Source organism: Phyllostomus discolor, chromosome 6, assembly GCF_004126475.2.
Source record: "Phyllostomus discolor isolate MPI-MPIP mPhyDis1 chromosome 6, mPhyDis1.pri.v3, whole genome shotgun sequence".
Classification (NCBI taxonomy): domain Eukaryota; kingdom Metazoa; phylum Chordata; class Mammalia; order Chiroptera; family Phyllostomidae; genus Phyllostomus; species Phyllostomus discolor.
This window is the reverse complement of record NC_040908.2, coordinates 41,781,359-41,796,124: the sequence shown is the minus strand read 5'-3', so window position 1 is coordinate 41,796,124 and position 14,766 is coordinate 41,781,359. Positions and strand designations below refer to the sequence as shown.

Genomic DNA, 14,766 nt, shown 5'->3' with positions numbered 1-14,766 from the left:
ATAGTGAATAAAAACCACTGCCTTGTACAGAGGCATTTATGCCGAGCATAGAAATACACTGACATTCTTCTAGAAAATGCAACTATAAAAAAGATCAGCTATACATGTAAAGTTTCTTACTGGTCTGAAATGGATTATGTACATTAAATCTTCTGTCATTGTATTGGAGTAAAAAATAAGAAATATATTTTCATCTTAGTGCCCGGAGTATAGATATTTCAGCTCATATAGAGAATAAAAATCTTTAAGACAAAATGTCACTCAAAATTTTAGATTTCTTTTTATAATACCTGATGTTCTTTTGAACATACAAATGCAAAGTTAACCTACTTCTTCCTAGTAGTAGAAATGAAAATACGTGTAATTAGAAAAAACAAAAATTTTAGTTTCATTCTTAGAGGCTAGTCATTTATATAGGACACAGTCATTATTCATAAACATATTTTCTTACATCATATACATTTGTGATGAAACATATGTAGGACACATATATTTGTGAAAACTATGGGAAAGGTTCTATCTATCAGGGATTACCAAAATGACGTTTAGTGTTTTTTACCAATTGGACAGTAACTGCCTCTTTTATTATTTGGAATAGATCTAGTGATTTTACCTAAAGCTGCTACAATTATCAACATGACAGACTAGTCCCATTTAAATCAATATTTTCCAATTAACATCAAAAGTACAAGGTTGATGTCCCACCCCTTCATAGCAACAAAATACCTGTTAAAGGTTTAATTTGCAAAAGAGAAGCATCATTCTCTTGGTTCTTACCAAATAAACCATTTGGATTTATTACCAAAGACCAATGCAAAAAGTCACTGTATTTGCAAATTCCCCCATAAACAGTATTCTTTAGAGGATTCAAATATTCTTGCAAATCTTTGAAGACAGATACTGAGAACCTTCCAGGACTTTCTGCTAACTTGCATTTTAATCCTGCTAAGTGAGAATGGGCTCCTATGTGAACTGACTTGAATGGGTCATTCACTATGCTTGTAGATTAAACAGTGGGCAAAAAACTTCAGGTCTGTTTTATAACAACATTGCAATTCATTTCTGATCTTTCTTGTAAAAAAGTTTCCAGGTGTCTAAAACCTATGTGCAAACCATGTTCTTATGCTACAAAATTTAAAGTTAAAAAAAAAAACCTGAAAATATTTATAAATTCATTGATTGCTAAGTGATTAGATTAATTACACTGAAAAAACCCCCAATTCTCTTTTCAGACTTTCTATTTATAAAACAGATTTCACGCTTTCTTAAAAACATCAAAGTAATAATTAAATTTATATGGCATCATTCTTCTGATAGGTTCAAAATACCTCACAAATATCTTAACAATTCCAAGGACAGTGGGTAGCAAGATTGTCATTCCCTATTCTTAGATATTAAACTTTAGCATATCAAATACAAACATCTCTTTCAGCTACCTATGCAATTATATGAGCATAATTAAATGTAAAGGTGATTTATTTCAAGTATTTTTTCAAAAATTATATACTAATATAAAGTAATAAGCAAATGAGTCTGAAATACACTAGCCTCTTAAATTCTATTTGTGCATTTCTTGGGGAAAAAGTGTTTGGGGGAATTGAGTAATGAAGAAAAATAATAAAAGGACATACTTTCTTGAAAAACGCCATTATATTTTTCTTAGAGTTTGTGTTTATATTGTATAATCAAGGGCACTCCTTTGGATTATATAATGGCTAGACTGTTGAACCTGACAAACTTTTGAGTTGTACTCTGAAAAAAGTTATTTAAGTACATGTGGAAAGCCATGAACAAAATATCACGTCTAAAATTTACATTAGTAAAATGTAACATGAAAATCTTCATAGAACAATAGAAATGGGAAGCAAGAAATATAAAATAAATTCAAAGCAACAAAATCTGTCTCCTATAGAACAATAATTTCAGGAAACACCTGAAACAGGTTAAATGAACACCTGTAGACACAGAGATACTAATGAATCACTAAACTACTTCCCCTAAAAAAGATAAATGCAGTATATCCTTGCAGCAAGATCTCATTAAAATGTGCAATGACAGGTGACAAAAATTAAGAAAATAAAAAGGTTTACAGTATCTGTGTTTGTAAATTTCCTTTTAAGAGAAATTACAGTTCAAATCTTTCCTGAGGATAACTTGAGTCTGTACATAAGGATTCACAAGGTAAAATTACTAAGGGTTGTTTTCAGGGTCTTAGAAACTGTTTTCCTAGCCTTCCAGCTTAAAGCTATCTTGATTTATATAAGAGGGAAGTTTTTGGAGGGTGGTGTGATTGAAGGCAGAATTGAGAGCTGAGGTCCCAGAACATGGGAAAACCAGGTGTATCTAAGGATATGGTGTGCACACATCCTAACAAACACAGAACGGTATCACAACGTAGGATTCAAGAACAGGAAGACAAGGATTACACAAAAGGAGCCTTAAATCCCAAAGTGTCAAATGTTATTTCTGTAACTGACTCAAGAAAAAGAGAGGGACACTTCCTGTGCCTAATGATAATTAATTCAGCTTTGAAGACCTTCAGAGAGATTTTTTTTTCCTGTTTACAAACCTTTACTACCAAGAAACTCCTTATAGCAACCCAAAATTTTCATATTTAAGCTCATTTTTAAAATGTTTACTCATTAATTTTAAAGAGAGAAGATGGGGGAGGGGGAGAGAGAGAGAGAAACATTGATTTGTTACTTTATTCATTTATGCATTCATTGGTTGATTCTTGTATGTGCCCTGACCAGGGATTGAACCCACAACCTTGGCATATCAGGACGTCATTCTAACTAACTTAGCTACTTGACCAGGGCTAAGCTAATGTTTTTAAGTTGACACTCAGGAGATATGAAAAATAGCCTGCCACTGCTCCCTCCACTTATTCACTAAACAAACATTTACTTAATACTTGGTGCTGTGGATACTTCTGGGTATTCAGCTCATAGTTGAGTGGGAGAAAGAGGTGTATAATTAGATTATTATATCGGATAAATGTGACAGTTGATATGTGTACAACATATTAAAAAAAGATACAGGAAGGAGAATTTACTGCTAGGAGCCATGACATAGGTGCTCATAGAAAAAGTGATATTTCAGTGGAAACTAACAAGGGAAGAAGGGCATTTCAGGGAAAGAACAGCATACCTGACACAGGAACAAAAGAGCGTGTCACATTGCCTCTGCAAGCAATTTAGCAGAGTGGGACTGCAGAGTGAAAAGTAAGAGAGGTGAGAGATGACGTTGGAAGGAGGGGAAATAGGAGGGGATTTACAATACTCTTGCATGATTCTACGTTGAGATAATTCTCGTGGGTAAGCAGGAGCTGCCAAAAAGATTTTGAGCCTTCATATACTCAAATTAGTACTTAAACAATTTCCCAGCTTTCTCCTCTTTATATTGTATAAGCCTATCTTTCCTTAAAAGATTTTTTTCAATCCTTTAACACTTCTCGAAATCCTCTAAGTTCTCACTCTCTCTCAGCTTAGAACCAGGTACAAAAGTCTCAATAAAAGGTAACCTATACTGAATACACAGATATATTCCATGCACTAGATACAACATCAATGAGTAAAAAGCTCTATTCATTCTTCTTGGTATTCATCAGGTCCTAAATCAGTGGTTTCTTAAGAGTAAGTAACAGTAAGCTCTTCAGTCAACTCTTGTCTCACTTATTCAAGGCTTGAGGTCACTCCTGGGTACCAACTTTTAAAGCTCATTGTAATTCTCAAACTAAGAATACAAAAAGCAGTTGGATAGTAGTAGGCATATCTCTAACCACAAGTAACTCTCTTCTCTACGACAGCATACCTTATGAAGGAAGGGCAAGAGAATTTACAATAAATTTAAAAATAAAAGCATGATAAATTAAGGAACAGATTAAAGAACATAAGCAAGTGAAAATAGCAGCAAGCACTTCACTAAATTAGATGCCAGCTCTCTCTCTCTCTCTCTCTCTCTTTTTGAGTTAGACCTGCTTTTTATTTCCCAGAAGTCTTTTGATCTCTCCAGAGAGAAAGGCATTCTGACACTGAAGTGGGGGTGGCATTAGTCATGGTTCCCTTACCCCCTTCATTATGGACACCTATTAATTTGAATGTCACACAGGAAGAAAAAAAAATGTTTGGCCTCCATTTTAAAAATGGAAAAATAGATTTTAAAAAATTAAATAATTTCCAATTTTAGTATCACGTAACTCTCATTCAATTGCTCCAGCAATCCTCTTTCTCTTTTGTCAGCCAAGGTAGTCATACTACTTTTCAAATATATGGACAGTACTGCTAAATAATCCCAACCTGTATGTATGAGAGAGCTACCTAGAAACGGTAAAGAAAATGATCAAATTAAGAAAACTACTGTGTTATTGAGAAAGGTATAACCTAATATCAAGTTACCTACTAAACTAAAAATCTGACAAGCAATGGTAAGGTCTAACTTCTGTATTTGTGAAACTGGACTTATCTGACATTTTACATTCTCCTTCAATCACTTCAATATTAGATAGAAGCCACACAAAGTATCAAGTGTCAAAACTAAAGCAACAGTTCTAGAACGTATTAGTTCATGAAACTGATGTTCTTCACAACACATCTATATAGGGCTTGACCTATCTATACAATAAGCAAGAGTAGAATGTGCAAGAAAGAGCTTTTAAGTTGAGCTTAAACTGTAACTAAGAAGAGGTTACAACAATATCTCCCATGTCACCTGCTCTTACAATGTGACTTCGACACTCCTCCCATTGAGTGATGCAGTCCATGTCTTCTCCTTAAGCCTGGGTGGAGCTTTGTGTTTGCTTGGGACAACAGTAGGACAAGAGTGATGCTACAGACTTAAAGCTGGATCGTAAGAAAGCCATGCACATTTACCTTACCCTCTTGGGACACTTGCTCTTAAACCCAGCCACCTTGCTGTAAGGAAGCACAAACTAGTTCAAGTGGAAGAGACCACATGGAAAGGTTACATGCCGGTTTCCCAACAGCAGTCTAACAGACATCCTAGCTGAAAACCAGCCCCAGACACTGTGGAACAGAAATAAACCATTCCTAGTGTCCTATCTGAATGCCTAACTCATTGAATCCATGACCATAATAAAATGGTAGTTTTATGCTAATAAGGTTTAAAGTGGTTTTTTTATGTGGCAAAAGATAACCTGAAAGAGAAGGGCAGGCAGAACATTTTGGGGACTGTTTAAAGCATAATTTTTTAAGCAATAGGGTACAAATGGGAAACAAATGGATAAGTGGGAAACAAATGCAACCAAGTGACCAGTCTAGCACGTCACTAGCTAGTTATACAACATGGAGCTGCTCTGGGGCAAACAACTGTAACAACTAACACAACTGTAACTAACCCAGGTCACATCAGTGACATTCAAAGGAACCATGAGATACTTTGTGAGATACCATGATTACTATTGATCACTGTTAGTCATCGACAATTTTATGCCTTAATGTGAACAGGACTGCTATTTAATCTGCCATTTATCTCACATCTAGGCACAAACTAGTATTATCAACTATAAAAGGAAAGTTTTTTTCCTAGGTCTCTCTCCTTAAGACACACACACACACACACACACACACACACCCCCTTAAGAGATACTCCAAGACAACACTAGTTTAAATGGTCAAATTTGCTTGGGTACACTAATAAAAAATGAGTAAACATATCTTTTTTTGTTACCAAAAATTTCCCTACTATAAAATACTTAACATGTCATATTTTTGAAACAGAAAAAAACAAAGGGGAAAATCTTTTAGTAAGTCATTTGTTATACTATCTCTTAGGGATAAATACTGTTAATATTTTCATGGTTTTTCTTCCTGTCCTTTTCAATGCACATGTGAAAACATAGAATCTATTATTTCAAAATGGAGTTTTGTATACTATTGTATACTAATGTTGTATACTATTCTATATCTTGTTTCATACACAATAACACTGTAAGTATTGTCCTATGTTTTCTCAATATTCTTTTTTTAAAAAATATTTTATTTATTTATTTTTAGAGAGAGGGGAAGGGAAGGAGAAAGAGAGGGAGAGAAACATCAATGTGTGGTTGCCTCTCACATGCTCCCTACTGGGGGCACAACTTAGTTCACAATCCAGGCACAAGCCCTGACTGGGAATCCAGCCAGCAACCCTTTTGTTTGCAGTCTGGTGTTCAATCCACTGACCCACACCAGCCAGGGCTGTTTTTTCAGTATTCTTTCAAAACATTATTAAATAATTTTAACGGTTACATAACAATGATATATCTTTGTTTTTTAAGATTTTATTTATTTTTAGAAAGAGGGAGAGGGATGCAAAAAGAGAGGGAGAGAAACATCAACGTTAGAGACAAACATTGATCAGTTGCCTGTTGTATGCATCCCAAATGGGGACCAAAACCACAACGCAGGTATGTGCCCTGACTATGAATCAAACCAGTAACCTTTTGCTTCATGGGACAATGCACAAACCAAGACATACCAGTCAGGGCAAAGTATACATATTTGTTATAATTTATTTGATCATTACCCTATTTGTAGCAACTATTGTTTTTTACTTTTTCTATTACAAATAATATGATGAAAACATGAATACTGTGCTTTGTTAGTAAAATTATTAAAGAAAATTAGCCTCTCATTTTTCAATTTTTTAAAAATTACACTTTATTGATTATGCCATTATAGTTTCCCAAGTTTTCCCCATTTATTCCCCCTCCACACTGAACCCCAACCCTCCAGTATCCCCACTTAGTTCAATGTCCATGGGTCATACATATAAGTTCTTTGAGCTCTCTATTTCCTATATCATTTTTGACCTCTCCGTGTATTTAATGCCTGCCAATTATTCTTCTTCTTCCCTGTACCTTTCCCCCACATTCCTCCCCTCCCACTCCTCACTGAAAAACCTCCATGTGATGTCCATTTCGCTGATTCTGTTCTTGTTCTAGTTGTGTGCTTAGTTTTTGTTTTTGTTGTTTTTCATTCTTTTATTTTCTTAGGTTCATTTTTTGATAGTTCTGAGTTTGTTATCATTTTACTGTTCATAGTTTTGATCTTTTTCTTTTTCTTAAATAAGTCCCTTTAACATTTCATATAATAAGGGCTTGGTGAAAATGAACTCCTTTAACTTGACCTTATCTGGGAAGCACTTTATCTGCCCTTCCAAAGCTTGGCTGGATAGAATAATCTTAGATGTAGGTCCTTCCGTTTCATGATTTTGAATACTTCCTGCCAGCCCCTTCTTGCCTGCAAGGTTTCTTTAGAGAAATCAGCTGACAGTCTTATGGGAACTCCATTGTAGGAAACTGTCTCCTTTTTCCTTGATGCTTTTAAGACTCTTCTTATCTTTAATCTTTGGCAATTTAATTATGATGTATCTTGGTGTGCTCCTCTTTGGGCCTAAGTTGTATGGGACTCTTTGAGCTTCCTGGATTTGTATGTCTATTTTCTTCACCAGATTAAGGAAGTATTCCTTCATTATCTTTTTAAACAAGTTTTCAATTTCTTGCTCTTCCTCTTCTGGCATCCCTATGATTCAGATGTTGGAACATTTAAAGTTGTCCTGGAGGTTCCTAAGCTTCTCTCACTCTTTTGAATTTTTGTTTCTTCATTCTGTTCTAGTTGAATATTTATTTCTTTCTTCTGCTCCATATCACTGACTTGAGTTCCAGTTTCCTTCCCTTCACTGTTGGTTCCCCTGTACATTTTTCTTTATTTCACTTTGTATAGCCTTCATTTCTTCCTTTATTTTGTGGTTATAATGCAATTACTTCTGTGAGCATCCTGATTACCAGTGTTTTGAACTCTGCATCTGATAGGGTAGCTATCTCCTTGTCGCTTAGTTTTTATTCTGGAGTTCTGATTTGTTCTTTCATTTGGGCCATATTTCTTGGTCTTGGTACACCTGCTATGTTGTAAGGGGCAGAGTCTTAGGTATTCACCAGTATAGGACAGTTGTGTTGTGGCACTGTACACAGGGAAGGGGTCAGAGAGGGAACAATGCAGCTTGCTCAGCTCTGGTCCCACTTTAAGTCAGTTCCCTCACTTCCCACAAGCAAATTGCACCCTTCCAGGTGCTGCCCTGGTGCTGATTCCTAGGTAGGTGTGCTTGAGTACATTCTAGGACCCCATGGGCCCCTCGAACAGACTCTCCTGTGAGACTGGCAGTTTCTCCCCCCACCACAGCCACCAGAGGTTTTACAGCCAGAAGTTTTGAGTTTATTCTTCTCATGGTGAAACCCTGGGTTGCAAGGTCTGTCTTGTTCCCCAGTTGTTCCTCCCGATTTGTACACCTGTAATTGAGGGGCTGCTGGGGCTGCCAGCTGCCGCCTTGCCACACGTCCTCTCCCACCCTGGCTGCTCACCTCTGTACCTCCTACCAGTCTCGATGAATGTTTCTTCTTTAATTCTGTGGTTGTTAGACTTCCATATAGTTCGATTTTATGGCAGTTCTGGGTGTTTTTTGTTTTTAAATTGGTGGTTATCCTTCTTTTGTGTGAGGGAGCATAATGTATGTACCTATGCCTCTGTCTTGGCCAGAAGTTCAGGACACTTGAATTCTAAACCTAGGCTGCCAATGTCTGCAACCCTAGGTAAATTTAAACATTCTTTCCTAACTCATTTTCTTAACCTCTACAGTGAAAAACCAATATCAAGTCCTACTTCACAAGGATGTCAGAAAAATGAATAAGAAAATATAGCACAGTACTTTTAAAATACAATCCCTGAACTCAAATTGTTTAGGTTTAATTCCTGGCTCTGCTTTAGCTGTGTGACTATGGGCAATTCGTTAATTTGTGTGTCAGTTTTCTCAACTGTAAAACAGAGATGATAATACTTAATATAAAAGTTGTAGAAATTGAGTGAGAAAATCCATGTGAAAGCACTTGAATCCTGACTGACACATAGTCAGTGCTCAGAAAACATTAGATGATAATTATTAGTGTTTGCAAATTTTGCCCAAAGGCAAAGTAATTTTTAAAAATCTACTTACAGGACAGATCATTTCATTTTAGGTATTCTGAATGTTAAATCAACAATTGTAAAATATAAACGTATAAGTTTTTGTATTTTTAGAGCATGACAAAATTATGAAACTAAGTTTATCACAAATAAATATAGTATCAACAAAAATAACTTTTTTTTAGAAAGAAATTCTTTATGTGGCCCTTCACTTATCTGAATCCTTTTCATCCATAAAACCTTAGTTTAAATGCCCTTTTCTCAAATTATCCTTTTCTGTATTTTTTTTTATTATCTGTCTCTTCCCACCAGAACATAAGCTTCATGAAGGAAGTCTTTTCTGTCACTCCGAATATACTCAGTTCAGACACTCAATTAATATCTGGCAAATGTCTGAATCAATAAATTAATGATGTAACTGATGTAATAGACTAGGCACTGAAAAAGACGGAATCAAGTTTACAAAATATCTTCCCTAAAAAATGGTCCTTTATTTTTTTTATATTAAAAAATGGTCATTTGGATGAATGTTTTGCATATGTTTTATCATGACCCACAGTTAAAAATACATTTTACATCGAGATGTACTAAGCACTCACACCTATAAAACTAAAGCGTTTCACACAAAAATACTACGCTTACTATGTGTGATGAATTCTGATATTTTCTATTCCACTGTAATATATTCCTTTTTATTAAAAATATAATTATTGTGGCTCACTAGCAGATTTTGTCTCACATTATGTGCAAAGACTTGAAGTATGAAAAACTATCCTTGAGGTAAGAGGTTATTAAGCTGATATCTGAAAAGTATTTTTAAAAGTATACATGGGAAGAAAGAGATAAAACTGTCTTTGCTCATAGATGACACAATCATCTATGTGAAAGGAACAATGAAAAAAAGTTTCCTGGAACTAATAAGCAATTACAGCAAGGTTGTAGGATATAAGGCTATTATATAAGACAATTGTATTCCCACATACCAGCTATAAACAAGTGGAATTTGATATTAAAAACATAATACCATTAATATTAGGACCCTCAAAATTAAATGCTTATGTATAAATATAGCAAAATATGTACAAGACCTATATGAAGAATACAATAAAACCCTGGTAATGAAATCCAGAAAGAACTAAACAAATGGAGAGATATTCCATGTAATGGACAGACAGACTCAATATTGTAGAGATTTGATGTTTTCCCAATTTGACCTATAGATTCCATACAATTTCAATAAAAATCTCAACAAGTTATTTTATGAATATCAACAAATTGATTCTAAAGTTTACATGGTGAGGCAAAGACCCAGAATAGCAAACACAGGACTGAAGGAGAAGAATAGAGTTGGAGGATTGATCCTACCTGAATTCAAAACTTACCATAAAGCTACAGTAATCAAGAGAGTCTGCTATTGGCAAGAGAATAGACAAATAGATCAGTGGAATAGACTAGAAATCCCAGAAATAAATCCCTACAAATATAGTCAACTGACCTTTGACAAAGGAGCAAAAACAACACAATGGAGCAAAGCCAGTTTTCAACAACTGGTGCTGAAACAACTGGGTATCTATATGCAAAAACATAAACCTAGACACAGATCTTACACCCATCAAAAAACTATATCAAAATGGACTGTTGACCTAAATGTAAAACACAAAACTATAAAATTCCTAAAAGATAACACAGGAGAAAACTGAGATGATTTTGGATACAGTGATGCCTTTTTAGATATAAGACCAAAGGCAAGATCCATGAAAGATAATGGAAAAGCTGGATTTCAATAAAATTAAAAACCTCTGCTCTGCAAAAGACAATGTGGAGAGAATGAGAAGACAAGCCAGACAGGAAGAAAATATTTGCAAAAGAAACATCTGATCTAAAAAAAAACAACTGTTACACAAAATATACAATGAACTGTTTAAAACTCAACAGTAAGAAAATAAACAACCTATGAAAAATAAACAAGCAAGTACTGCACTTGTTTCCTCTTTCAAATATTAATTGACTGTAAAGATGTGGGTTTATTTTTGGGCTTCTATTATGTTCCATTGATCTATGTGTCTGTTTTCATGCTAGTACCATGCTATTTTGATTACTATGGCTTTATAGTATAGTTTGATATTAGGTGGTGTGATTCCTCCAACTTTGTTCTTCTTTCTCAAGATAGTTGCTGCTGTTTAGGGCCTTTTGTGGTTCCACTTAGATTCTTGAAATATTTGGTCTAGTTCTGTGAAGTACATCAGTAGTATCTTGATAGGAACTGTGTTGGATCTAGAGATTACTTTGGGTAGTATGGATATTTTAATGATGTTAATTCTTCTTATCCATAAACATGGTACATGCTTCCACTTAATTGTATCTTCTTCAATTTCTTTCTTCAATGTGTTCTACTTTTTTGAGTACAGGTCTTGTGCATCTTGGTTAGGTTTATGCCTAGGCATTTTATTCTTTTTAAAGCAACAGTGAATGGGGTTGTTTTCTTAATTTCCCTTTCTGATAGGTCATTATTGGCATATAAAAAATACAACTGATTTATGGATACAAATTTTGTATCCTTCTACTTTACTAAATTCTTTTATGGTTCAAATAGTTTCTTGGTGGAATCTTAGGGGTCTCATTGGGAAAGTGGACAGATATGTACAGAAAAATAAAACTAGACCATCTTCTTATGCCACACACAAGAATACATTAGAAATGGATTACAGACTGAAATGTTAGAGCAGAAATCATAAGAATTCTAGAAGTAAACACAGGCAGTAAAATCTCAGATATTGCTCATAATATTTTTTCTGATTTATCTCCTCTAACAAGAGAAAAAAACAGGTAGACAAATGGGACTTCTTCCAACTAAAAAGTTTTTGCGCAGCAAAGGAAACCATCAGCAAAATAAAAAGACAACCCACAGAACGGGAGAACATACTTGCTGATACATCTGATAAAGGGTTAATATCCAAAACTTATAAAGAACCTATGAAACTCAACACCAACCCCCCCCCACCCCAAACAATCTAATTAAGCAAATGGGCAGAGGACCTGAATAGACACTTCTCCAAAGAGTACATACAGATGGCCAACAGACATAGGAAAAGATGCTCAAAGTCACTAATCATCAGCAAATTCAAATGAAAAGTACAATGCGATTCCATCCCACACCAGTCAGAATGGCTATCATCAATAGATCAACAAACAAGTGCTGGAGAGGATGTGGAGAAAGGGAACCCTTTTGCACTGTTGGTGGGAATGCAGATTGGTGCAGCCACTGTGGAAAGCAGTATTGGGATACTTCAAAAAATTAAAAATGTATCTGCCTTATGGACGCAGTGATTCCACTTCTGGGAATTTATCCAAAGAAACCGGAAACACTAATCTGAAAGAACATAAGCACCCCTGTGTTCTCAGCAGTGTCATTTACAATTGCCAAGATATGGGAGCAGCCCAAGTGTCCATCAATAGATGAGTGTATAAAACAACTATGGGACATTTACACTATGTAATTCTACTCTGCTGTAAAAAAGAAGAAAATTTTACTCTGCAAGAGCATGGATGGACCTGGAGAACATTATGTTAAGTGAAATAAGCCTGTCAGAGATAGACAAATACCATATGATTTCACTCCTGTGGAATCTAATGAACAAATTGAACTAACCAGCAAAACAGAGACAGACTCATAGATGGAGAACAGATGACAGCCAATGGGGTGGGGAGGAGGATGAGCGGTGGAGGGATTAAGCAACAAGGAAAAAGGATATATGGCCATGGACAACAGCGTGGTGATAAATGTTATGGAAAAATACAATAGAAAAATAAAATAAAAAAACAGATTGGTAGCCCTGGCTGGCATAGGTCAGTGGATTGAGCGCGGGCTGAGAACCAAAGCATCGCAGGTTCGATTCCCAGTCAGGGCTCATGCCTGGGTTGCAGGCCATGACCCCCAGCAACCACACATTGATGTTTGTCTCTCTCTCTCTCTTTCTGCCTCCCTTCCCTCTCTAAAAAATAAATAAATAAAATTTTTTTAAAAAAAAGAATCACTTAAAAAAAAAAGACAACTAGTGCTACTAGAGTCATCTTACCAAAAAAAAACAAACTTTTCGGCCAACCCAATATTATTCAGTACTAAAAAGAAATGAGCTATCAAGATATGAAAAGACATGAGAAACCTCAAATGCATATTACTTAGTAAAAGAAGCTGAGAAAAGGCTATATACCATGTGGCTACTCCTACAACATTCTGCAAAAGGCAAAATCAGGGAAATAGTAAAATCACCAGTTTGGCAGGGGTCGGTGATGGGGAGAGGGATGAATATATGGAACACAAGAGGATTTTTAGAATAATGAAAATACTGTGTTACTATAATGATGGATACATGTCATTATACATTTTTCCAAACTCATAAAATGTACAATACCAAAAGTGAACCATATATAAACTATGGACTTTGAATGATTATAATGTGTTAATGTAGGTTTATCAGTTGTAAAAAATGTGACACTGTGGTAGATGATGTTGTTAATGAGGAGGCTATGCATGTGTGGGTATAGGGGGTATATGGGAAATCTCTGTACCCTCCCCTCAATTCTGCTGTGAACCTAAAACTGTTCTAAAAAAATCTTAATTAAAAAAAAAGATCATGGAGTTTTATGTATATGTGAGTTTGCTGGCAGGGCAGAGTCGTCATAGTTTTGAGATTCATGAAGAAATTCATGGCCTGATAAATCTCTGAGCTTCTATTACTATGTGTTCATTATACAAAAATATGTATAAAAATTGGTTTAACAGGGAAGGCAGTACATGACAGGAAAGAGCATTGATTCTGAAGTCTAATGAGGCTGAGGTTCAAATCCTGGATTCAATATTTACTGACTAGGGAGCCTTGTTTGGGTTACCTTACCTAACAGCTTTTGTTTTTCTAATCCCAAAAGTAGTTTGAAAATCTCTTCATGGGATTAAGTAAAATAAAAATTATGTAAAACACCCATTGTAGTACCTAAAATATTTGGTAGGTATTCAATAACTGATAAGCATTGTTATTATATTCTAATATTTCCAACAAAATTAAGTTCCATAGACAATACAATCTTAACTAAAGTAGAATTGAATTGCAAAATATAAATTAAAAACAAATTATTCATGTGTGTAGAAATTGTATTTCAGAATCTTACTTTTCCTCATAGCTCATACTGCTGTGTAGAAACAATGACAACATACTCCTCCAAACAGGACTCCGTAAGTTCAATAAATGTAGCAAATACCCACAATACACAAAGTATGTGGAAAAATCATTTAGCAAAAATGTAAATAAATTAGTACCCTCATCCCCATGATTACAATGAACAACTTATGGTTTTTTTAAACAATGATTCTCACATCACTTAGCTGTCTGCTGGAGAGTACTGTGGTTGCGTTTGTATTCTGCTTATTCCCCGCCTTTAAAGCTGCATCTCTTCTTGCTTGCTCAAGCAGAACTCTTGCTCTTTCTTTAAGTTCTTCTTGTCGAGATAACATTCGTTGCTTAAAAGCAAAAATACAGAATTAGAAGCCTCAAAAAAAAAACCCAAAGAGTATATAATCTACATTTGTAAACTAATCAACATTATATGACCTGTCAAAATAATACTTTGGTTCAATTGTAGGTATCACTCATGGTCAAGGAAGAGATAATAAACAGTAAGTCTATGACTTTACTTGGCATAACACAAAACTTCATTATAAATTTATTGTGTACATCATTTTTGGGTCTGTGGTCTTTATATTCATGTTTTAATATAATGATTTTAAACCCTTTTCTGTAATCTTAAGGAAGGC

At 35.0% G+C, this 14,766-nt stretch overlaps 1 protein-coding gene across 5 annotated transcripts in view; it reads right to left on the bottom strand.

The window, feature by feature from the left end:
- Nucleotides 1–14,766, bottom strand: part of EHBP1 (EH domain binding protein 1) — a 359,202-nt gene that overhangs the window by 79,610 nt on the left and 264,826 nt on the right. For all 5 annotated transcript variants that reach the window (XM_028515836.2, XM_036028025.1, XM_028515835.1 and 2 more), the window contains one exon: nt 14,329–14,472. In XM_028515836.2, coding sequence (XP_028371637.1) covers nt 14,329–14,472 — 144 coding nt within the window. The remainder of the gene's footprint in view (nt 1–14,328; nt 14,473–14,766) is intronic.